The 26,302-nt window shown below is 23.2% G+C and overlaps 1 protein-coding gene across 1 annotated transcript; it reads left to right on the top strand.

Moving 5' to 3' along the window:
• Nucleotides 1–25,824, top strand: LOC117167737 (transcription initiation factor IIB-like). Its single transcript, XM_033352892.1, has 5 exons — nucleotides 1–200; nucleotides 6,638–6,754; nucleotides 13,268–13,454; nucleotides 18,208–18,678; nucleotides 25,279–25,824. The coding sequence occupies exons 1-5, from the start codon at nucleotides 184–186 to the stop codon at nucleotides 25,438–25,440; spliced, it is 954 nt and encodes a 317-aa protein (XP_033208783.1). The 5' UTR covers nucleotides 1–183; the 3' UTR covers nucleotides 25,441–25,824.
• The last annotated feature ends 478 nt before the right edge of the window (nucleotides 25,825–26,302 follow it).

Genomic DNA, 26,302 nt, shown 5'->3' with positions numbered 1-26,302 from the left:
GCTGTCAGTCGCAGCGGCGTTTCATTTATGTTTCGTTTCACAACAACCATTGCAATTGATATTGATTGTAATCAACGAAGTTTGTAATCATTGCATTATTTACCGTTGCATGAATAAGTAAATGAATTCCTTTGTGGTTTGCTCTATTCTAATGCAGCTTTAAAATTTCCTGGATCCTAAAATATGGCAGCTTCTTCGAAGTAAGTAAATCAAATTTATTCTTTTAAAATATTTAATTATTAATTTATGTCATTATTTCTTCTAATCCCACTTATGCAAGTACCTAATTTTGAGGTTATGCTCGAATCTCTTGATTGTTGTTATGTTTCTCATTTTTGTTTACCTGTCACAGGTGGGAAATAATTGTCGGTTTGTTTCATGTTTTATATTAAATTAGGTAATTTGATTAAATAAAATTTGTCCAATGACTGAAAGCCGTAAAATAATAAGTCTGAAAAGTTAAATACAAATTTTGGAAGCATTAATTTAACACTTGAAAATTTTATGAGAAAAACGTTGTCAAACGCTTCGAATTGAATTAATAGATTTGTATAAAACCTGATCAAATTTTTAATAAGTTAGTGATTGTTAAATTTTAACAAAATGATCTAAAATCTCAATAAAAAATATAATATTTTTTAACCAAGGGCAGATTTTCTTTTCAAATTAGAAACAGTTTAATTCAACCCTAAAAAGAATAAATATAATATTTCAATCTTCAACAGAAAAAAGATTTTTCAGTCAATAAAGAAAAAAAATTAAAAATGAAGACAGTTGAATTTTCAATCAAATTATCATATTTTCAACAACAAAATAAAGTAAATTTTTAATCAAGAAGATTAATTTTCTACTAAAAAAAACGAATTTTTTACAAAATACATTAATTTTTTTCCAGATAGTTACATTTTCAGCGAAGAAGAATGTTCAACAAATTAAACAAAGTTTTAACCGAATAGTTGATTTTTTAAAATTTAAAAATGCATGTTCATGCTAATAGTTATATTTTAATTTGAAAAAATTAGTTTTTAACCCAAAAAAATAAATTTCGAAAAAAGTATATCAATTTTTTACCAAAAGTTGAATTTTCAAGCACGAAGATCAATTTTCTGCTAAAAAAGACAACTTCTCAAAGAAATAGATACTTTTTTAATCAAATAGTTGCACTTTCAATTAAGAAGGTTTTTTATCCCAAAAGGCGAATATTTAACAATATAAATAATTTTTAAACCAAATAGTTTAATTTTCGACCAAGAAGATCAATTGTTTTTCTAAACAAGAAGAATTTTTAACAAATTATATCAATTTTCGCAAGAATAGTTGATTTTTCAACAAAAAAATGATTTTATTTTAAAATAAAACACACTGCAGAAATTTTTAACCAAATAGTTGATTTTCTAAATTAAAAAGTCCATTTTTAACAACAAATGAAATAGCTAAACTTCCATTTAAAAAAATTAGTTTTAAACACACAAAAAACTAATCTTCTATAAAATAGTTGCATTTTCTACCACCTAGTTAAATTTTCTACCAAATTTTAGAATTTCCAAGAGAGATGATTTTTCTACACAAAACAAATGAATTTTCAAATCCAACATAGAAAACTGCAACAAAAAAGGCCATTATCAACGAAGTAATTCAATTTGCAACCAAAGAAATGAATTTTCTACTAAAATTATGAATTTTTAATTTAAGAAATGATTGTTCAAGCAAGAAGTTCAAGTTTCAATGAAAAAATGGAATTGTAAAAAAATAATATTAAAATAAAATAATAAATGATAATAATATAAAAAATATAATATTTAATATTTTAACAAAAAAGATTTTAATTCAGAATAAAAAAAATATAATTAAACCAAAAGAGACGAATTTATAGCAAAATAGTTAAATCCTCAACCAAAACAGAATAATTTCCAACAAAACAGGTAAACGTTTAATTAAAAATTTTTTGGTTTTTTTTACCAAAAAAGAAGAATTTTCAAACAAATAATTAATTTTTAGTCTAAAAAAACATTACTTTTGAACCAAAAATGGAATAAATTTTGCATTCAAAAACAATAATTTTCAATTAAAAAAAGCGAACTTTTTACAAAACAGTTGAATTTTCTTCCAACTTTTTGAATTTTTAAACCATCAGGATGAATTTTCCAAAAAAACAGTCAAATTTTCAACTACAGAGTTGTCATTTTGGCCAAGTAATTGTTGAATTTTCTATCTAAAATGATCAATTTTCTACAAAACAGTTGACGTTTCAACCAACAAATATCAATTTTTGATCAAATAAATTTAATTTTGAACTAAAATTCTGAACCTTCAACCAAAAAACTAAACTTATAATAAAACTAAAATTATAAACAAATGTTTCAAAATATCATTATTAAAGAACTATGTACAATTTAAATTTTCTCTTTCAAAAATGCATGCATGTTTTTTCTTGCATTAAAAAAACCTATCATTTTTTGTCCCTTATAACAGAGACTCAACCATACCTAGAAAACATGGAAATATCAACGAATTTTTTTGTCAGGGAGATGCATAATTTTAGTTGAAAATTCATCTCTTTGGTTGAAAAATGAGTTATTTTATTAATTTTTTCTAACTGAAAATTTAACTATTTCAGTTCAATATTCTATTATTTTAGTTAAAAATCATCTCGTTTTTGAAAATTAATTTTTTTAACTATTCAATTTTTGGTAGAAATTAATTTTATATTTTGAAAATTAATCATTTCGTTTTAGACTTTAATTATTCTAGTTGAAAATTCATCATTTTAGTTTAAAATTGATTACGTTGTTTAAAAAAATAACTACTATTGTATTATTTTTTCTTTGGTTGAATTTTTTAAAACAGAAAATGTAACTATTTCATGTTTTGTTAAACATGTTTTATTTTTTAGTTCGAAATTAAACTATTTTTTCGAAAATTCAACTATTTGGTTAAAAATGTATGCATTTTTTTGAGCATTCATATTTTGGGTAGAAAATAAATTTTTTATTGGTAAAGATGCAACTGTTTGAGTGAAAATTAATCTAGGTTGGTTGATGATTCAACTTTTATTGAAAATTAATTTTTTTAGGTTTACAATTCAAATCCTTAGTTGAAAGTTTAAATACTTTCTTAAAAATTGATTTAATTAGTTTTAGAAAAATTCATCTATCTTGTTGAAAGTTAATTTTTACATGAAAACCTAGGAATTTGAAGCGGTTTAAAATTAATGGAATATAGTATCCACACTAATTTTACCCAAATATGCATTGAATTTTAAAAGTAACAAGAAAAAATAAAAATTTGTTAGAATTATTATTCACATTCATGGACTCAAAGAGACAAACTCAAGAAATGAATAATTATGTTTTATTATTATTTAATTAATCGATGTTGCTAATAAATTTAAAAATATTTTGCAATAATTTTTCAAAGATATCTAAATGAAGTATGTAAGCTGAATTCCTAGAAACTGAAAAAAAAATATTTTGAAAGAAACTCAAGAAACTGTATACATATTCCGAATTGATTGTTTTAAAAATGAAAAATATTTGAATTGCTTAGTACTATGAAAAACTATTCCTGAAAAAAATGTGAGAAACCTGGAATAGTCAGGGGATTTTTTCCAGTGTTATTACAAATTATTTTAAACGAACTTTAATCATTTGAAATTGTAATGAAAATATCCGAGTTAAATATACAAATTTAATTTCGGGTTTCTGGTGGAAATTTTAAAATAATAATTCATCCAATGGTCTAAGAATGTTAAAAAAATTATAATTAAAGTTTTATAATTTTTAAGTTTCTGAAAAACCTAGTAAATTACTCTCAGATTTTCTGTTGAATTTATAGAGGACTAAAAGTTTTTTTTTTATAAATTCCTTAAAATTAAATAAAACATATTTTGGAAAATAAATTTCTGTTTAATAACAACTAACTTTTGGGTTACTTTAACAAAAATTTCTTTATTAAAAATAAATTTAACAAATTTTTCTACACTCTTGAAAATTTTAATGTGTTTCAAATATTTGTAACTAAAAAATTAGGAAAACTTGATCAATTAACAGATAAAGTGTCTTATTTTCATTTATGAAAACTTTGACTTTTTTTGAAAATGACGTAGTTCGAACGAAACAGTGTCGTTAACCAAAGAAAGAAATTATCAAACTAGAAAAACAAATGATCAACCAAATAGTTTAATTTTTAACAAGAAAAAATTTTTTTCAGTGAAGAAACAAAAAATGCACCCCAATGATAATTTGAAGTAATAAATCGTTTTCATTACAGAATTAAAAGTTTCGAATAAACATTTCTTTTGTAGATTAATATGTTTATTTGTCTTTAAGGTTATCGAAATATCATTTTCTTAAGATTCTTGAGAAAATTCAAAAAGATTTTTGAAGATTTCAGATATGTATGCCGAAATAGTATGTTTTTTATTTTACAGAATTTTGAACAATTTCAGAAATAATTCGAGTCAGTTTCATAGATATTTTAGACTTTTAGAAGTTTTGAAAATAAATATTTTATAAAGTGACTCGAATTATGCCCATAAACAATCCTAATTTTTTCGACGTTTGTTCAGATTTTTTGAAATGTTTAGAAATCTGTTTAAATTTTCTTTTCAAATGATTTTTTCAAAATAAATAAAATGTCTTAAGAACCTTAAAAAAAGTTTTTTATTTTCTTGAAGTCTTTCGAACTTCTTAAAAAGCGGAACTTCATTTTTCTTTTAAATCGTTTTACATTTAAAATTATTTTTAATCATTTCCAAAACACAAACCTTCTAAATATCTCTTAAAATTGTTTAAATTTTTCAAAAAAATTCTAAAAAATAGAAAAATTTCTTTCAAAGCTTTTTGAAATTTGTTTGAAATGTTTTCATCTTTTAAATTGATTTTGAAACTTTTAAATGTCCTAATATTACTCGAACTTTATATAAAATTTGTGTACTCGCGCTAATTGAAAAATTTGGCTTTAAAATAGTTCACATTCTTTTTCGTAATTTTATGAAATAATTCAAGATATTTTGAAATCGTCTTCAATTTTCTCTTTTTTCAGGAATTAAAAATAAATTGTATTATGGTGAAACGTTTTAAAGTCTTAAAGAGGTTTCAAAATATTTGCTTCCAAATATTTAAAAACGTACGTTTTTTATAACTTTTTCAAAATGTTTTCATATTTTAAATTGATTTGGAATCTTTTTTAAACTGATAAATGTCTTTTAAACTTGATCGAGTTTTTTGTAAAAATTTCTAATCTTGCTAATTTAAGAATGTTGGCTTTGAAATCGTCCACATTCTTTTTCGAAACTTTAGGAAATAATTTTAAATGTGTTGAGTTCATTGTAAATATTCTCTTAAAATTTATTTTTTCAAATAAAAAATTAATTTAAATTGTCCCAAGAATGTTAAGACATTTTTTCATTCTCTTGAAACATTAAAAATTTGTAACAAAAAGCTTCTTTTTCTAGAAATTTTCAAAAATCTACACATTGTATTTTGTATATCAAAGTGCAGGGCACATTTGTTCCATTGATTATTATTATTATTTTTGAATATATTATTTAGATAACCTTACATATCTCAGAAACCTTAAGCTTTCAGGCTTTATTTTAAACGGGAAAAAACCGAAAGCTTCATCCAATCATACAAGAAGTTTTCCCGACAACAATAGTTTCAAAATTGTTTCGAGTAATTTCTAGATAGTTCGTTAAAATTTCATCATTTTTAGTTTAAAATTCAAGTATTTGATTGAAAATTATTATTTTTTAATTGAGAATTCCACTTTCTGCTTGAGAATTCATATATTTTTATTAAAAAGTCGTCTTTTTCAAAATAAATTTAAATTGAATTTAATATAGAACCTTAATTAATATTGCCTAAATATGCACTGAATTTTAAGTATATGATAAAATAAAAAGTTGTTTGAATTATTATTCAAATTCATTAATTGAAATATTAATTACAAATATTAATTATTATTATTATTTATTACCAAATTATTATTAAATAGTAAATTATTAATTATGACTAGAAAGAATCTCTTTGGCCTCTGAAAATTATGACCAGAAATTTTTGACTGAAAATTTTATAATTTTTCAAATTTATAACATTTAAAAAATGTCAGTTATAGTTTATAAACTTTATAAGTTAGTTTAAATATTGAAAATATAATTTTCAATTTTAATCGAGTTTAAAAAAATCATATTATTCGTAGCTCAGCTAACGTCACTAATTTATAAACATTTTTTTTAATTGGACCTTTTATTTGGTTAATATGCCATTCTTTTTCTTTAAGATTGTGGTCTACAAAGTTTATTTTGAATAACGTCGACTATTTCGATTCCATGTTAAGCTTCTTGAACTACACAAATTAAATTTTGTATTTTAAAGTACAGGAGACCTCTTTCCATTGTTTATTATTATCATTGAACATGGTAATTAAAGAAACCTGACATTTTCAGAATCTTTTTTTAAATAGCAAAAAAATTAAAGCTTCATCCAATCACGAAGATGGGTTTTCTGACAACAATTATTTCAAATTGCTTCAATATAGTTTCGAGAATTAACCGAAAATGGCACTATGCAATTTTACTTTTATTTTTTTATTATAATTGAATTATTGATTCATTTTATTTCTACAAAAATTTCAGATCCTCATTCTACAACAATAAAGTTTGTTGTCCTTATCATCCAGAATGTCCTCTTATCGAAGATTACAGCGCAGGCGATCAAATTTGTCCCGAATGTGGATTAGTTGTGGGCGACAGGTAAACATTTTATTTAACTAAAATTGGGTAGTATAATTATGTCTGATTCTACTCTTGAAAATTTTATTTATTGACCAATTAAAATTTTTTAACCGTGTTTATTTAAAATTATAACAATCAAAGTTAAAAATTTTACATTTGGACTTTTGATTTGACGGAATCACATATTTTATTTTTAAAATGTATCCGGTCATTTTAAATGTTACTTTAAAGTATGTGATACTTATTAATTATATATTTTCATTGTTCTCAAAATTTCAATAATTTCAATTTAAAATTATAGTTTTCAATGTGCAGTTCTAAAACAATTTAATCTTTAAGGCCTTGAAACTGAAGTTTTTTCTTGAATTAATTTTCAGATTAATTTTTGAAGGTTTCGAATTTTAAATGTAACAATATTTTAGTTAAAAAAAAAACAGAATTAAAAAGCTTAAAATTTTACAATTTCAACAAATGAAGTCGTATTATAGCAATACTGTTTTGTATTCTTTATCTTAATTTTTAATTTTCAATCTAAGGGCTTAAAATTGTCCGATTTTTATCGAAGATTTAAAAAAATAAATAATTTAACATTGAAAATATTTTATTCGGAAATTTCTAGAATGCATAAAAATTCTGAAGGAAGATTTGAAATTAAAAAATTAAAAATTTATAGTTCTGAATTTTCATGATGAACACTACATCTTTAATTTTTCACTTTCATAGGGTTTAATTTTGCAATTAAAATTGAATTGGCTGAATTTTCGAAAGTATTATTAGGAATTTAAAAAGTATTAAATTTTAAGCGATTTAAATTTAAATTAAAAAATTGAAACTTTTAAAGGTTTGAGCAAAAGAAGTTTTAAAAAAATAATTCAAGTAATTTTTTAATTTCAGAAAAAAATCTCTAACCAGCTTTAATGTCAATTTAGAATTTTATTATGTAATAACAATTTCAAATTCTAGAATTTCAGAAGCGTTGACTTTGAAAGATTTCATTTATTTTTCAATATCAAATTATCAAATTTTGATAGCTTTGAATTTAAAATTAACCAATTTCAAACATTCGAATCTTAATATTTTCCATTTTTAACGTTTTGACATTGTCCTATTTCCGAAATTTTAATCTAAAATCATACTAGTTTCGTGATTCTTCAATTCAAATTAAAATTGTTTAATTTTTACCAGGAGAAGCGGAAGAAAGCCGGGAGACGAAATTTTTAAAATAATTTTCACCCTGTTTTTGTTTTAATCGTAAAAAATAACATTCACATTCAAAAAATTACATCTTTTGAAACTAGTATGCGTATTTTTGGTTTATATCCAGCAAAGTTTCATTGAAAAAACAAAGAAATTAAATTTCTTTATATGGTGCGCACTTAACAAATATTTTTAAACATGATAATGAAAATACTTATTTTTCAATACCAATACATATTATGAATTGTTCTCATGTAAATTTATTGAAAAGATCGATTTTGCATAGTAGCTGAAAAGAAAAATTAATGCAAAACAAGAATCAAATATTAAAAAATATTGTGATGAGAATGTGTTCGTTAAAGCCAAAAGAGATTTAACAAAAGAGAATTCACAATCACCAAATTAGATTGGTCGATTTATTGACCTTTAATTTAAAAAGGCCTGTACACAAATTTAGGGGAAATTCAAAGACCGAGCGCATTAAAAATTCTAGTATTTGGTTGGAATTTTATTATTTTCTTGAAAATACAAATAATTTTTTAATAAGTCATCTTTCTTTGCCAGAAATATAGATACTTGGTTAAAAGTGGAACTACTTTGTTAAAATTTGTTAGAAAATTAATCTTCTGGGACGAAAAATCACATTTTGAGTTTAATTCTTTTGTTGAATATTCAATTTTGTTTAAGATTCATCATTTTAATTTTAATTTTATCTGTGTAGTAGACAGTTTAACTATTTTATTGAAAATTCGTTTTCTTTTGTTGAGAAAATTAAACTTCTTGGTTGAAAACTCATCCTTTTGTATCAAATGAGCATCTGTTTGGATCTAAATTAATCTGGTTTGTTTGAGGATTCAACAATTTGGTAAAAAAATAAACTATTAATTTAAAAAATAACTTTTTTGATAAAAGTTAAACTATTTTTATGAAAATTTCACTTTTTGGTTAAAAAATAATTTTTAAATAAATCATATTTTCTTGTTGAAAATTCCACCCTTTTGTAGATAATTCATCTTTTTAGATCTAAAATTCGACCAGTATGTTAAAAATTGATGTACGTTATGAAAAACCGTATTTTTTAGAACATTAATCTTCTTGCTGGAAAATTTATATATTTTGTTAAAAATTCGTCTTTTTTGGTCGAAAATTAATGTTTTTAGTTAAAAATTCACATTTTTGGGTCTAAATTATTCTGGGTTAGTTGAGAATTCAACAATTCGATAGAAAATTAAATTATTCGATTTAAAATTAAGTTTTCGTTAAAGATTCAAATATTTAGTTTGAATTGAACTGTTTGGTTAAAAAATAATCTATTTTACGGAAGTTAAACATTTTGAAAGTTAATTTACTATTTTGTTAAAAGATCATATTTTCGTATTGAGAACTCAACCGTTTTGTAGATATTTTCTCCATTTTGCTTTAAAATTCAACAATTTTTTTAAAAATCGTATTTTTTGTTAGTGTATTAATCTTTTTGCTGGAAAATTCATTTTTTTGGTTCAAGTGGAACTATTTTGTTTGAAAATTCATCTTTTTTAGTAAAAAATTTAACTACCTGGTTCTAAGTTAAAATAGTTTGTTAAAAATTTATCTCTTTGGTTTATAATTGAACTTTTTTTGTTAAAAATTTTTTTTTTTTTGGTTAAATAATTATGTTATTAAATAAACTACAACTGTTAATGAATGTTCAAAGCAGATTTTTAATATAATTTAGGCGAAAAATTTGGTTAATTAACATTTTATTGTAGCTTGTGTTATTTTTCTAGAAAATGTATTTTTTTATGTTATTTTTTATGATTAAAATAAAAACTGTGCGTCCTATCAAAACCTAATTCAGAATAGATTTGTCTATTTTGTTTTGGTAAACAACTTTTGTCTCTTCATTTCTTCATACCTTGTGTCTTTTTCTTAAAAAATTTTAATTTTTTTTAATCTTTTTTTTATTAAAATAAAAACTTCACGTCCTAACAAAGAATAATTTGTCAAAAAGTTGTCGATCTTTTTTGTTGAACAATTTTTGTCTATTAATTTTTTTTCCTATATTGTGTAATTTTTCCAAAAATGTTATTGTTTCTTAAATGTTATTGTTTACGATTTAAACAAGACTTGCAAATCCTATCAAAAAACAATTAAAAATAAATTTTTTGTCCTTTTTTAATAAAAATGATTTCTTTGTTTTTTTTCGAATCCTGTGTGGTTTATAAAAAAAATTCAATTTTTATTCAAATTCTTTTTCAAGATTAAACAAAAACTGCACGTCCTATCAAAAAATGATTAATAATACATTTTTAGATCCTTTTTGAATGAATAACGATTGTCTGTTGATTTTTTTTCGTATTTTGTGTCGTTTTTCCAAAAAAAATTTTTTCCAAATTTTCAATGTTATTTCTTACGATAAAAAAAAAACTACGCGCCCGATCCAAAAATGATTAACAACAGCAATTTTTGTCTACTTTTTTTTGTTCCTTGTATAGTTTTACCTAAAAATGAAATTTTTTATTTTTGATAACATTTTTCACGATTTAAACGAAAAATATGTAACTTATCAAAAAATAGTTTTAACCAATTTTGTTAATGGTTTTGATATCAACAACTTTTTTCGTAAACATGTTTTAATATCTCATATAGTTTTAGTAGAAAATGGAATTTTTTATTTTTTTGTAAAACATTTTCGATGGATAAAACCAGAACTATTGGTTAAAAATGGCTGGTTAACAAATTCGTTCTTTTTTTTTATGCCAACAGGAGAGTGGCCGCTCGACCGGCAATTTTATGAAACCGGGAAATGACAGTGAATTTATTTTTTGACCGTAAACTTGAGAAATTTATGGAGAAAAAAAATCTGCCAAAGTTTTATTTCAATAGCTTTTTAAATAATTAGTTGAATTCCTGTCTATTTTAATTCTGATATCATTTAGTTTACAATGCGCAATTCAGAAGTCTTTCGCTTTAAAAATGATCCATTTTAGATTTAATTTTTAGGCGTAGATTTTTCATTCAAAGAATTTTAAAATTCAGTTTAAAGACTTCAAAAATTAAAAGTTATAATTGTTCGAAATCGACAATTTTGGATAAAAGATATGTTTAGCGGATCAACTGTGAATATAAATTTATAATGATTTTAAAAATTGATTTGTATTTTAAAAATTAAATAATTGTTTGTAAAAGATGATTTAAATTAAATTTTAAATCTTCTTTTAACTTATTTGGATTTGTTAATAAATATTGAACAATTATTATTTATTATTTCTAGAAAAAACATAGATTTTTTTCAGATGTCGAACAAAAAATTTAGAAGGTTTTTATGAATTATGAAAGGCTTCAAAATAATGAAAATCTTTTTCTTAAAATTCCTAGAAATACAGCATTTTTCCGTCGGCGGAAACCACGGTGCCTACGGCCGAAAACCTAACTCCCGCAATTTTTGACAGGGAACAAAAACACAAAGTTTTTTTAATTAAAATTTTGAACATTTATACATGTTTTCTGCCCTTCATCTTCTGGTATATTATTTTTAAGACTCTAAAACACCTTTTAATTTTTAAAAATTCGATTTTTTGGAAATTCTACAGAGGTTCACCCCTTAAGAAAATATTCAAAAGATTTTAAAATATTTCCAAAATTGGCCAAAATGAATGTGGAGGGTTTTAAAGGCAATTTTTTTATTTGGCAGCATTTTTTGAAAAAATTAAAAAGATGCTTAGAAGTTCTGGAACGATTTAAAAATACTTTTAAATTTAAAAACATGTAAACCTACATTTACATTTTTCAAGATTTTGAAATACAATTTTGAAACGTTTTAAGAATTTTCTAAGTATTTAAAATAAAAATAATTTAACTTCTAATTTAAGAAGTGTTCAGTTTATAAAAAATGTAATTATTCAATTTTTATTGTTTCTAGCTTAAAATTGCTTTAAATGATTTGCAGCTCATTTTTTATTACTTAAAATGGAACAATTTTAGCTTTAGAGTTTGAATTTTTTACTTTCATTGACCGTGAAAAATGTTTGTGAACCGGAAAAAAACCGGGAATCTTTTTCTTTGATTAAAACGGCTAGCCTTCACAGGCTGACTGACAGATCTTCGTATCGAATTTTACCTTCGTGAAGGACCGGGAAAACCCGGAAAATGACAATGAATTTATTTCTTGACGGGGAATTTTACGAATTTTAAGAAGAAAAAATTGCCCAATTTTAATGATTTATCAATAAAACATTCTTAATTCAAAAGTTTTAGGTCTTCCTTTATATTATTTTTTATATTAAATTAAATAAATACATTGATTAATATATCATTTTTATTAGTTTTCTTAGCCATTAAAAATTTCACTGTTTATTATTTGTAAACAAAATTTGAGTAAAATCAAGAGATATTTCGTAGTACTTAAAAGATTAAAAATTAATTTAAAATTTGAAATGTCTTCAAATAATTGAAAAGAAGTGTGTTAGCATCCTGAAAATTAAAAAAAATCTCCAAAATCTTTCAGGTTCTGTTTTGATCATTTTGGATATCTCTTTAAATATTTTTAAATTTTCTGTTACAATAATTTTTCAAAATGAAAAATCATTTTCAATTTTCCTAGAAATCTTAAGAAAATGATTATGTAAATGATTTGAAATCATTTCAAGTTCTAAATTTAATTTTGATATTTTTAAAACTTCTAACTATCTCTTAAAATTACTCTAGTTTTTTCTACAAATAATAAGTGTTCCTATTGTTATTTATAAATTCAAATTTTAAGGATTTTTTTCATTTGCAGGATTTTCTAAAAGTTGTAGGAAAAATTCAATTTATTTAAAAATAAATTTAAACGTTTCTAAAAATTTTCAACAATAATTTTAAATTTGGAAAAATATAAAACCACTTCTAGATTTCTCAATATTTTGAAATAAAATTTTTAAGGTTTTGAGGGATGCTTAAACCATTAAAAATAAAAATAATTTACCTTCTAATTAAAAAAATTGTTAAGTTAAAAAAATTTAATTTTTCATTTTTTAATTTGCCTAGCTTAAAATTACTTTAAAATATATTTTTGCAATTTAATCTGAATCTTTGAACTCTATAATTTACAAAAGTTCTAAATTTTGCAATTTATCAGAATTTCGTTTAAAAATTTCTAATTGAAAATTGTTAGTACCTTCCATTTCATACGTGTAAATTTAATTTGTTGTTTATTACTTTAAATGGAAAAATGTTTAGAATAGAGTTCGATGTTTTAAATTTCATTGATCGAGAAAAATGTTTGCGAACCGGGAAAAAACCATGAAATGACCGGGAAATTTTTGTCTTCGATTAAAATGCACCGTATTTTATGAAGTAAATTAATTCTTTCAGAGTGATAGATGTGGGGTCAGAATGGAGGACATTTAGCAACGACAAAGCAGGAGTTGATCCATCTCGTGTTGGTGGTCCCGAAAATCCGCTGCTAAATGACTCAGATTTATCGACAATGATTGGACCAGGAACTGGGGCAGCTTCTTTCGACGCATTTGGCGTTTCCAAGTATCTAAATCGACGCACTGTAAGCCACTCTTCAATATTAAAGTAAAATTAAAATTTTCCTTATTTTAATAATTTTGGTCAATTTAAAAAAGTGATTTCTACTTCATCTACAGTCGCAGGTTACGGATTTGTTTACTGGAAATTCATTTACTAAAAATTTACTCATACTCATATCTGGTTAAAAATGTAACTACTTTGTTGAAAATTAATTTTTTTAAATATGGATTCAACTATTTCAGTAGAAAATTTAACTTTCTCTGAAAATCCATTTTGTTGGTTAAAAATTAGATTTTTAACAGAAAATTTAACTATTCGATTCTTGATTTTAAATATATCTATTTGGATGAAAACTCAACTATATTTGGTTGAAAATTGATATTTTTTATTTAGAAATTAAACTATTTCTTTAAAAATTGATGCACTATGTGAAAAAATCGCCTTTTTGGTCAGAAATTAATCTTTATGGTTGAAAATTCACCTTTTTCGTATAAAATTCAACTATTCAGTTGAAGATGCATAATGTTGGTTGAAAAATTCATTAGTTTGGTTAAAAATGAATTACTTCAACTAAAAATGTGAATTTCCATTTTTGGTTGAAAATTGATTTTTTTATTGTTCAAAATTCAACGATTTGCATGAATATTTGTCTTCTTTAATTGAAAATTCAAGTATTTCGTTAAAATCCACATATTTGGTCAAAAATCGATTCTTTATGTAGCAAATTATTTTCTGTATTTGCAAATAAATCTTCTTAATAAATAAATTTGTTTCTTTTTTGGTTAAAAATTATTTTGTTTTTTAAACTAAAAATGTAACTATTATTTCAGTTAAATATTCCATGATTTTGGATAAAAATTCATCTCTTTGGTTGAAGAATGACCTTTTTTTAGTAAAAAATTCATTTTTTTATCAGAAATTAATCTTCTTGGTTGAAAATTCATCTCTTCGGTCAAAAATTCTATTATTCTAAATAAAGATTCATCATTAGAGTTGAAAATGTATCTTTCTGATTAAAATTAAATTATTCCAGTTAAATATTCACAATTTCAGTTGAAAATTCATCACTTTGATTGAAAATATAACTATTTTTTTCGAAGTTAGTTCTTTTGTTGAAAGTTTTTTTTAAATAGTTTTTAACTGAAGATCTAACTTATTCGAATTAAATATTCTATAATTTCATTTAAAATACATTTTTTTTATTGAGCATTCATTTTTGGATTACAAATTTAATTATTCAATTTTTGATTAAAAATTATGTTTTTAGTTGAAAATTCATCTTTTTGGAAGAAATTAATCTTCTTGGTAGAAAATTCAATTATTATAGTTCAAGATTGATATTTTTAGTTAAAAATTCATCTTTTTGGTTTAAAATTCTACTTTTCAAGTTAAACATTTACAATTTTAGTTGAACATTCATCACCTTTTTTGAAAATGTAAGTATTTTTTTCGAAAGTTAGTTTTTCTTAGGAAAGTGATTTTTTTAACTGAAAATTTAACTTATTCAGTGGTATAATTCAATAATAATTTAATAAGTTTCAAAATAACTTTCTTATGTCAGACTTCCCACTCTTTTCCCCTTTTCCCAAGAATTTTTCGTTTTTCCTCTTTTTTAAAGAAATTTCCATTTTCCTCATTCTTGCGCTTAAATGCGAACTGAATTAATGAAACCCAAAAAGTTTGTTTTTTTTGGTCGAAAGGTCTACTATTATATTTTTGGTTCGAAATTCAACTCGTTTGTTTCCAAATTCTCCTATTTGGTTGAATATTGATTTATTTTGTTTAAAATGCAATTACTTTGTTAAAAATTCATTTTTTGGGTTAAAGATTGGTCTTTCTATTAGAAAATTCATGTGGTTTGTTGAAAAGTCGTATTTTTTTATTAAAAATTTATCTTTTTGTATGAAAACTCAACCATATGGCTGAAAATTGAGGTTTTTTATTTAGAAATTAAATTATTTGTTTAAAAATTGATGCATTATGTGAAAAATTTACCTTTTTGGTTGAAAATTAATCTTCATGTTTGAAAATTTACGTTTTTCGTATAAAATTCAACTATTTATATGAAGATTCATAATTTTATTTGAAAATGCATGATTTTGGTTGAAAATTATTTCCTTCAACCGAAAAAGTGAAAGTCTCTTTTTGGTTGAAAATTGATTATTTTATTGTTTAAAATTCAACGATTTGGATGAAAACTTGTTTATTTTTTTATTGAAGATGATTTGGTTTTTTAAACTGAAAATTTCACTTATTCCAATTGAATATTCTATAATTTTAGATAAAAATGCATCTCTTTGGTTAAACATTCAATTTTTGGTTGAGAAATGATGTTTTTTATTTGAAAATTAATCTTTTGTGGCAGAAATGAAGCTTCTTCGTAGAAAATTTATCTCGTTGGTCAAATATTTAATTATTATATTTCGACATTCATCTTTTTAGTTAAAAATTCATCTTTCTTGTTTAAAATTCAACTATTCGAGTTAAATAATTATAATTTTAGTTAAAAAATCATCACTTTGTTTGAAAATATAATTATTTTTTCAGTTATTATTTTGTTTTAAAGTGATTTTTTTAGGAAAGTAATTTTTAACTGAAAATTTAACTTATTTCCATTGAATAATCTATAATTTTAGATAAAAATGAATCACTTTAGTTGAACATTCATTTTTTGACTAAAAATTTAATTATTCAATTTTTGGTTGAGAAATGATGTTTTTTAGTTGAAAATTCATCTTTTGTGGTAGAAATTAAGCTTCTTGGTAGAAAATTTATCTCGTTGGTCAAACATTTAATTATTATATTTCAAGATTCATCTTTTTAGTTAAAAATTCATCTTTCGGGTTTAAAATTCCACTATTCGAGTTAAATAATTATAATTTTAGTTAAAAAATCATCACTTTCTTTGAAAATATAATTATTTTTTCAATTATTTTTTTCAAGTGTTTTTTTTTAGGAAAGTAATTTTTCACTGAAAATTTAACTTATTTAAATTGAATATTCTATAATTTTAGATAAAATTGAAACACTTTAGGTGAACATTCATTTTTTGACTAAAAAATTAACTGTTCAATTTTTGGTTGAGAAATGATGTTTTTTAGTTGAAAATTCATCTTTTGTGGTAGAAATTAAACTTCTTGGTAGAAAATTTATCTCGTTGGTCGTACATTCCATTATTATAGTTAAAAATTCATCTTTCTGGTTTAAAATTCAATTATTCAAGTGAACGATTGTTTTAAAACTCATCAGTTTGTTTGGAAATGTAACTATTTTTTTCGAAAGTTAGTTGTCTTGTTGTAGACCGTAATTTTTTTAGCTGAAAATTTAGCTTATTCAGTAGTATAATTCAATAATTATTTAATAAGTTTCAAAATAACTGTCTACTATTATATTTTTGGTTCGAAATTCTACTTGTTTGATTCAAAATTCTTGTTTTTGGTTGAATATTGAATTATTTTGGTTGAAAATGCAATAGCTTTGTTAAAAATTCGTTTTTTGAGCTAAAGATTCGTCTTTCTATTTGAAAATTCGAATTTTTTTGGTAGAAAATCATCTTTTTGATTAAAAATTCGATTTTTTTGTTAAGAATTCATTTTTTTTTAAGATTCATCATTTTAGTTGAAAATTGAACTTTTTGGTTATAAATGAACTTTTAAAAAATTTAAATTCATGTTTTCGGATTGAAAATCCAACTGTTTTGTATAGGAAATTTTCGTTCTTTTTCGCTTGAAGATTCAACGATTTGGTATAAAATTAAACTATCTGGTTAAAAATTTACTTTTTTTGTTGAAAAGTTTTATTTGATTGAGAATTATTTTTTTTTAACTGAATATGTAACTTTTCCATGTTTGGCTTAAAATTGATATTTTAATTTGGAAATTGACCTTTTTTCGTTAAAAATTCAATTATTTGGTTTAAATATATGTAATTTTGTTAAATATTTGTCTTTTGTAGTGAAAAGTGAATATTCTTAGTTTATAATTAACATATTGTTCATGCTTTTATAACTTCATTCAATTGGTTTAAGATTAATTAATTAGTTAAAAATTTCATTATTTGTTTATAAATTTTTTTTTATTCGAAATTTATATTTTCGATTTAAAATTGCAACTGTTGTGCAGAACATTTTTTTTTAGCTTGGAAATTCAACAATTTTATGTAAAATTGAAGAATCTCTTTCAAAACTACATTATTTAATTGAAAACTTAGATATTTTGTTAAAAATTAAACAATATATTTTCAGTTTGGGTGTTTGGTAGAAAATTAACTTTTTCGTTGAAAAATTATATTTTTTGGTGAAAAATTTTACAGTTTTGTGAAAAATTTAACAGTTTTGTAGAAAATTCCTCTTTTCGGTTTGAAAATTCGAAAAATTAGTTTAAAATTAAACTATCTGGTTCAAAATTAACTTTTTTTACTATAAATTTATGTTTTCATTTGAAAATTCATCTATTTCGTTAAAAATAAAACCTTTTATTTAACAATTTATATTTTTGGCTTCTTGTTGAAAATTCATAGTTTCGTTTGAAAATTCATACTCTTATTAAAACTTTACTATTTGATTAAAAAATAATTGATTTGAAAATTAAAGTATTTGGGAAAATTCTAATATGTTTATAACACAAGAAACGTGAAAAACGTAGAATAATCTTTAAATTCTTGTTTAGCCAACGGGTACGTTACTTTTTTGGGAGGTGGAGGGGGGGTCAAAAATACGCTAAAATTGATCAAGTTTAAAAATTCAAAAACTTGACATCTTTTTGATATTTTTTCAGATGAGTAGCTCAGATCGAACCTTGATCAATGCCTTCAGAGAAATTAACGGAATGGCGGATCGCATAAATCTGCCAAAAATGATCGTTGACACAGCGAATAAACTTTTCAAGGAAGTCCACGACGGGAAAAATTTGAGGGGTCGTTCAAACGATGCCATCGCCTCGGCATGTCTTTACATCGCCTGTCGCCAGGAAGGTGTTCCCAGAACTTTCAAAGAGATTTGCGCTGTGAGCAAGATCAGCAAAAAGGAAATCGGAAGATGTTTCAAGCTGATTTTAAAGGTGCTCGAAACGAGCGTCGACCTTATCACAACTGGGGACTTTATGTCGAGATTCTGCGCCAATTTGGGCCTGCCCAATGCTGTGCAGAGAGCAGCTACTCGCATTGCAAAAAAAGCGGTTGAATTTGATATTGTTCCGGGACGATCGCCAATATCTGTCGCTGCTGCTGCGATTTACATGGCATCTCAGGTAAATTTTAAATACTGCATTGCAACTTTTTTTTTACTCTAGAAGGCAAGACACTCCAAAAAAGTTTCCACTTCCGGAGAAAGTAATTCCATATTTTTTTTCCGAAATTCGAATATTAATATGTGCCACCGGGCAATTCAAAATCTTATTTAATTACAGGGTGGCCGCTGGACCGGGAAACCGGGAAATGACAGTGAATTTATTCCTTGGCCGGGAATTTTACGAATTTTAAGAAGAAAAATTTGCCCAAGTTTGATTTCAACAGTTTTGTAAATAATGAAAGTATAAAAAACTTAACAATAATTGATTTGACAATACAATACTAAATCTGTTCAAAATTTGAGAATTTCCAGATTGTAACTGTTTTGATTCGAAAATCTTTATACGAATTGAGATTAATATAATATCATTTATTCAGATAATTTTATTTTTAAATAACAATTTTATTGATTTATCAATAAAATATTTTTAATTCAAAGTTTTAGGTTTTCCTTTATATTATTTTTTATATTAAATTGAATAAATAAATTTATTAATATATTATTTTTATTAGTTTTTTGTAGCCATGACAAATTTCACTGTTCAGTTAGGACGAGTAAATTGAACACAAATATATGTAAAAGTAAATTAATTAAAAACTTGAAATGTCTTCAAGTAATTGAAAAGAAGTGTGTTAACATTTTTGTTTAGAAGGTCTAAATACATTTTAAAATTAACCTAATTTTTCCTACAACTTTTGAAAAATCCTGCAAATTAAAACAAATCCTTAAAATCTTCTAGGTTCTGTTCTGTTCATTTTGAAAATCTCTTAAAATGTTTTTAAATTTTCTATTACAATAATTTTTCAAAATGAATAATCATTTTCAATTTTCCTAGGAATCTTAAGAAAATGTTTTTATTCTTTTTAAGCCTTTCACAATTCTTAAAAAGTTTCTAAATTTTTTGGTTGAAATCTGCAAAAATCTGCATTTTGTTTTAAATTCGGCTGTGGGTATTTGCACCAAAATTTTGGTATGAATAGCCCAATTTTTTCAGGTCACAAACTTAAAATTACTCTAACTTTTTCTACAAATGATAAGTGTTCCTATTGTTATTTATAAATTCAAATTTTAAGGATTTTTTTTTAATTTGCAGGATTTTCTCAAAGTTGTAGGAAAAATTCAATTCATTAAAAAATATATTTAAACGTTTCGAAAAAATTTGTACAATGATTTTAAATTTGGAAAAATTTAAGACCACTTCTAGATTTCTCAATGTTTTGAAGTAAATTTTTTAAGTTTTTGAAGGATGCTTAAACTATTTAAAATGAAAATAATTTATCTTCTAACTAAAAAAATTGTTAATTTAAAAAAATATTATTTTTAATTTTTTAATTTGTCTAGCTTAAAATTACTTAAAAAAATATCATTCTGAAAATTTTTAAAGTTCATTGCTTGATTCTTTAATTTAGAGTATTTAAAATGTTAACGTGGATTTATATTTTTGGAATTTAATCTGAATCTTTGAACTCTATAGTTTATAAAAGTTCTAAAATTTTCAGTTTATCTGTATTTCATTAAAAAAATTCAATTGAAAATTGTTAGTACCTTTCATTTCATACGTGTACATTTAATTTGTTGTTTATTGTTTATTGCTTTAAATGGAAAAATGTTTAGAATAGAGTTCGATTTTTTAAATTTCATTAACCATGATAAATGTTTGCGAACCGGGAAAAAACCGTGACATGACCGGGAATTTTTTTCGATTGAAACGGTCACCCTGAATTAAACATGGGGAAATTTTAAATTTTCGAAAAATTGTCAAAATTGTCATCGAAACATGCCAAGTTTTTCTATGAAATAAAACCACTCTAATAATGTTTATTTCAAACCCAGCCCCATCCTCCTCGCAGCGTCACAAATATGACCCAAAAATAAAAAATTACATTTTTATTAAGTATTATTGTTACTTTTTACCAATTTCCGTCGTCTTTTTCAAAAAGGTAATTACCAATGGACAATTTGAATATGAACCATGAATTTTTAAACAATTTTCAATTCTTTAACAAATGTAAATTATTTAAACAATTATTTATCATTTTTTGGAGAAGTAAATTTTCTGAAAAATATGTGATTATTTAAACAATTATTGTTTACTTTGAAAATTTCTAAAAATTGAGCCAGAGATTCCACTTTTTTCATATTGGTATCCTATGCTACTTTTTATGGAATAATTACATAATTTTTATACATTTCTACTAATGTCTAACAAATTTCTATTTGTTAAAAAAATATTGGCTTGATCCAGCAGTTATTTTTCGATAACTAAACAAATAAAATACATACAATTAATTACGATTTTAAAATTATTTTGTTAAAAGTAATTCTTTAAAAAAAATTATATTTGTTTAAATAATTAAAAAGCGGTTAATATATTCTTTCTATACACTATGCAGTCCGAAACATAATTGTGTATGTTTTATTTTATTTTTTTATTTATCGAAACGTAGCACAGGATACTAATTTAAAAATGGAGTTGATATATCTGACTCAATTTTTAGGAATTTTGAAAATAGACCAGAAATAATTATTTAAATAATTACATAATGTTCTTAGAAAAATTTACTTTTCCAAACAATGGCAAACAATTACATTTAAATCAAAAAATGCGATTATTTTTTACATTTGTTGGGAATAAATCATTCTCCAAATAATTTAAATTTGTTTAAACAATTGAAAATTGGTTTAAAAATATATAGCTACTACTCAAAATGACCATTAGTAATTATTTGCATGAAAAAGACGACGGGAATTGATAAAAAGTAACAATAATACGTTAAAATGAAGTTTTTTTTATTTTTCAGTCATATTTGTCATATTTGTGTCTACTCATCTGGAAAACCTAAAAAATCGGGAAGTTTTTTTATAGGCATGCTATTTTTTTCGAGAATTTACTTAATTTAAAAAAAGGTAATGCACCATTAAATAACAAGGTTTATTTGTAGAAATGACTGTATTATTTGATTTAACCGTTTAATTGAAAATTATTTTTTTGTTTTGTTTGAAATTAATTTTTTTAATCAAAAATTTAACTATTATATTTTTGTTTAAATTTCTTTCATTTTTGGTTGACAATTTATGAATTTTGATGAAAATCCACAATGTTTGGTAAAAAGTTAACCTTCTTGGTTAAAAAAAAAACAATCTTTTTGCTTCCAAATTAGGCAGGTCAGTTGTCATTTTTTTTCTCTTTCGACAGAAAAAATAATAATAGTTGAAAATTCGTCTCTTTCGGTTGAATTCGAGTGTTTTTCATTTTAAATTAAAATAGTTTTTTATCGAAATCTCAACTATTACATTTTTCGTTAAGGGCTCATCTTTTTGGTTGAAAGTTCATTTTTTAACTCAAAATTTAACTAATATAGTTCAATATTCAACTATTTTATTAGGAAATACATCTTTTTGATTTATAATTCAACTTTTTTGTTTAAGCTATTTTGCTGAAATTCGTCTTTTTTTCGTGGAATTCAATTATTATTAAATTTTTTAATTAAAAATCCATGTTTTTTATTTAAAGTTCAACTACTTTAGTTGAAAATTCATAATTTTAGTAGAAAACTTATAATTTAAGTTGTAAATTTAACTTTTATATTGAATATTTGCTTTTATTTTCGGGTGAAAATTAACCTTTTTAACTCAAAATTTTAGTATTCTAATTTATGTTGAAAAATCATGTATTTTGTTAAAATGTATTTTTTTTTTTTGTAGAAAATGAACCGTTTTAATGAAAATTCAACAATTCGATTCATATTTTCTTCTCTCTTGACTGAAAAATAATTTTAGTTGAAAATTTGTCTCTTTTAGTTGAATTCAACTTTTTTTCATTTTAAATAAAAATATTTTGTGATTGAAGAGCTTGTCTTTTTTTATTAAAAATGTAACCATCTTTTTTGCTTGAATTCGGAGGTATTTTATTTCAAATTAAAATCTTATTTGGTTTTAATATCAACAATAAAATTTTTCTCTGATAATCCATCTTTTTTATTTAAAATTAAAATACTCCAGGTGAAAAACAATAATAATTTTAGTTAAAGATTCATAAGCTTAGTTGAAAATTCATCAGTTAGGTTAAAAATTAACTTTTTGGTTGGAAAATTTAACTATATGGTTAAAAATCTTCTATTTTATTACTAATTTACCTTTTTTGGTAGAAAATTAATCTGCTTAGTTGTAAATAAATATTTTTGCTTCAAGGTTCAACAATTTTATTAAAAATTGTCTCTCTCTTGACGAAAAATCATTCTAGTTAGAAATTGTCGTCTCATTTAGTTGAATAGAATTGTTTTTGATTTTTAATAAAAATATTTTTGGTTGAAGATTCAACTAGTTCGTTGAAGGTTAAACTCTTTTATTAAGAATTAAATTTTGGAAGATTCTTCATTTAATTTGAAAATTTAACTAATCTACTTACATATTCCTTCGCTTTAGTAGAAAATTAATCTATTTGGTTGAAAATAAATCCTTTCATTTGAAAAATAGCCAATTCAATTTTTATTTTCAAATGTACCTTTTTGGTTTAAAATTCATCTTTCGTTTTGCGTTAAACTCTTTTGTTGAAAATTCTTCTTTCTTTTTGTTCAATTAAACTATTGTATTTTTAGTTGAAAATCCTTTTTTTTTTTTGAAAACGAAATTTTTTTATTTAATATTTAAATATTTTTTGGTTGATATATCATTAATTCTTTTTTTCGTTGATAATTTATATTTTCGATTAAAAATTTAACTGCTTGCTTGAAAAATTAGTTTCTTTGTTACAAATGTTTTGTTGATGTTAAGAATTCATCATTTTAGTTCAAGATTCATCTCTTTGGCTGGGAGTTGAACTATTTTGTTAAAAAGTCGTATTTCTTGTCATAAAATTATTCTTCTCGCTTAAAAATTCATCTTTTTAGGGAAAAAGTTAACTATTTCAGGTAAAGAGTAATAATTTTAGTTGGAAATTCATCTCTTGGTTTAAAATTTAACCACTTCGGTTGCAGATTCGTAATTTTAGTAGGAAATTTATCAGTTTGGATTAAAATTAAGCTTTTTTGGTTAAACTTTGTTTTTTTTTAAAATATTCTTTCTTTGGGTAAATTTAACTGTTACATTTGTTTTTTAAATTCATCTTTTTTAGTTGAATTACGACGTTTTTGATTTTAAATTAAAATATATTTTTGTTGAAACATTAACAATTAAATTTTTCTTTTATAATTCATCTTTTTATTGAAAATTAAACTACTTGGTTGAGAAATAATCTCCTTTGTTAAAAAAGCACTTTTTCTTGTTGAAAATTCATCGTTTTAGTTAATAATTTATTTTTTTATTTGAAATAAAAATATTCCAGTCGAAGATTCATAATCTTAATTGAAAATCCTTCAGTTAAGTTAAAAATGTAACTTTTTTTATTGAGAACTCAATTTTATTTTTGAAGGAAAATTAACTTTTTAACTGAAAATTTAATTATTCTATTTTTGGTAAATACTTTTACTTTTTTAAACAAAAAATTAAGTACATGGTTGAAAATCATCTATTTTGTTAAAAAATTGCCTTTTTTAGTAGAAAATTATTCTGCTTGGTTGAAAATTATTATTTTTGCTTTAACATTCAACAATTTGATTAAAAATTGTCTCATTTAGTTGAATAGAATTGTTTTTGGTTGAAAATACAACTACTTAATTGCAGGTTAAACTCTTTTGTTAACCATTTTTTTTTTAGATTTTTCATTTTAATTGAAAATTCAACTAATCTAGTTGAATATTTGATCATTTTAGTAGAAGATTCACCTATTTGGTTGAAAATAAATTCTTTCAACTAAAAAACAACCCATTCAATGTTTAGTTAAAAATTTATCTTTTTGGTTTAAAATTTCATTTTTTGTTTAAACTTTCTCGTTCAAAATTCTTTTTTTTTTAAATTAAACTATTCCATTTTTAGTTGAAAATTCATATTTTTTAGTTGAATTCAGCAGTTTTTTATTTAAAATTAAAATCTTTTCCGTTGATATGTAAAAAATTACATTTTTCATTGAAAAGTCATTTTTAGTTTTTAACTGTTTTTTAGAAAAGTCGTATTTTTTAAAGAAAATTAATCTTTTTGGTTGAAAATACATCTTTATCGTTGAAAATTCAACTGTTTCACATTAAAAGTAATCATTTTACTTGAAAATTCATCTGTTTGGTTGAAAATTTAATTAATCCAATTGTTGAAAATGTATCTTTCTTATTCGAAAATTAAACCATTTATTTGAAAATTCATCAATTTTCTTAGAAATTCGTCTTTTTGATAAAAAACAATTAATCTTTTTGGTTACGAATTCAATATTTTTACACATTTAAATATTTGCAAGTATCGACTGAAAAAAAACATTATTGTAACAAACAGAAAGGAATTCTGTACATAATCCGAGTCGATTTTTCTAAAAAATGCAGACTAATTTAATAGCTCCGTTCTATAAAAAATTATACGTGGGAAAATCTCGAGTAACCTGGAAAAACCTGGAATTGTCAGGGAATCTTTTCTAAAATTTGAGTAGACACCCTAGGAAACAGATGAATTGGGTTTAGAATTTCCTATTTTTCAGGCCTCAAACGACAAGAAAACACGGAAGGAAATCGGAGATATAGCTGGCGTCGCCGACGGGACAATCGCACAATCCTACAAATTGATGTACCCGCATGCAGTAAAACTTTTTCCAGAAAATTTCAGTTTCGTAACTTCGGTCGATCAATTGCCGCATATGTAATGCAGTTATCTCAAATGAGATTCTTGGCAAACAGTATTAAAATAAAACAGAGACAGAATTGGAAAAAGCACAATTTTCACTAATTTCTGGCTTTTAGTATTGATTAATTGCTGTGAAAGTAATTTTGATGTAATCACGAGATTTTTATGTGCAATATAGTAACAAAACAAACGTTATGAATGGAAAATTGAAAATTTTGAAAAGGAAAGAAAAGAAAAAGTTTAGAGAAGCATGCCCGAACGTTTCAAGTATATTTAATTATTTATTATTTATAGTACAAACTTACAAGAGTAAGAACTTTAGTATTAGATATTTACGACTGAAAATAAAAAACAAAGTGCTATGATTTGATAAATGAAACACGTTTTCTTAAAAATGGATTGTGTACACAATCCATGAAAAAGTATTATTTTGTAATATTATTTAATAGAATTTTAATACACGATTTATTAAATAATTTTAAGGAGTTGTTGGTTTTATTTTCCCCTTTTCCGCTGAGTTTTTTAATTTACACGTTTCTAGATTAAAATTGAAAACTCTGAGTGTTTCTAGATTAGCTTTAAAATGGAAGATTTTGTAGTTTTGAAAATTTACCATTAAAAATTACACCATTTTTTAGCTTCACAATTGAAAAATCTGTAATTTCGATGAGTTTATTAAACATTTTTTCCAATTTAGAAGATCTAGAATTGATATTTTGACTTTTTCTTCAAGATCGTGAAAATTAAAGAATGATTATTTTTTTGATCTTTAAAATTGAAGATTTGTCAATTGTAACTCTTCAAAATTGTAGAAATTTAAATATTAAATTCTTTAAAATTAAGATTTTAAATTTTTAAACTTTAGAAGTCAAAATTAGGAA

Source organism: Belonocnema kinseyi, chromosome 1 (assembly GCF_010883055.1).
Source record: "Belonocnema kinseyi isolate 2016_QV_RU_SX_M_011 chromosome 1, B_treatae_v1, whole genome shotgun sequence".
Taxonomy (NCBI): domain Eukaryota; kingdom Metazoa; phylum Arthropoda; class Insecta; order Hymenoptera; family Cynipidae; genus Belonocnema; species Belonocnema kinseyi.
Note: the sequence above shows the minus strand (reverse complement) of the source record. Positions and strands in the feature narration are given on the sequence as shown.

Excerpts from the sequence above, each read along its gene's own strand:
- LOC117167737 (XM_033352892.1), top strand. Across the intron at positions 6,755-13,267 it reads GGATTAGTTGTGGGCGACAG|AGTGATAGATGTGGGGTCAG; the intron begins GTAAACATTTTA and ends TAATTCTTTCAG. Across the intron at positions 13,455-18,207 it reads AGTATCTAAATCGACGCACT|ATGAGTAGCTCAGATCGAAC; the intron begins GTAAGCCACTCT and ends ATATTTTTTCAG.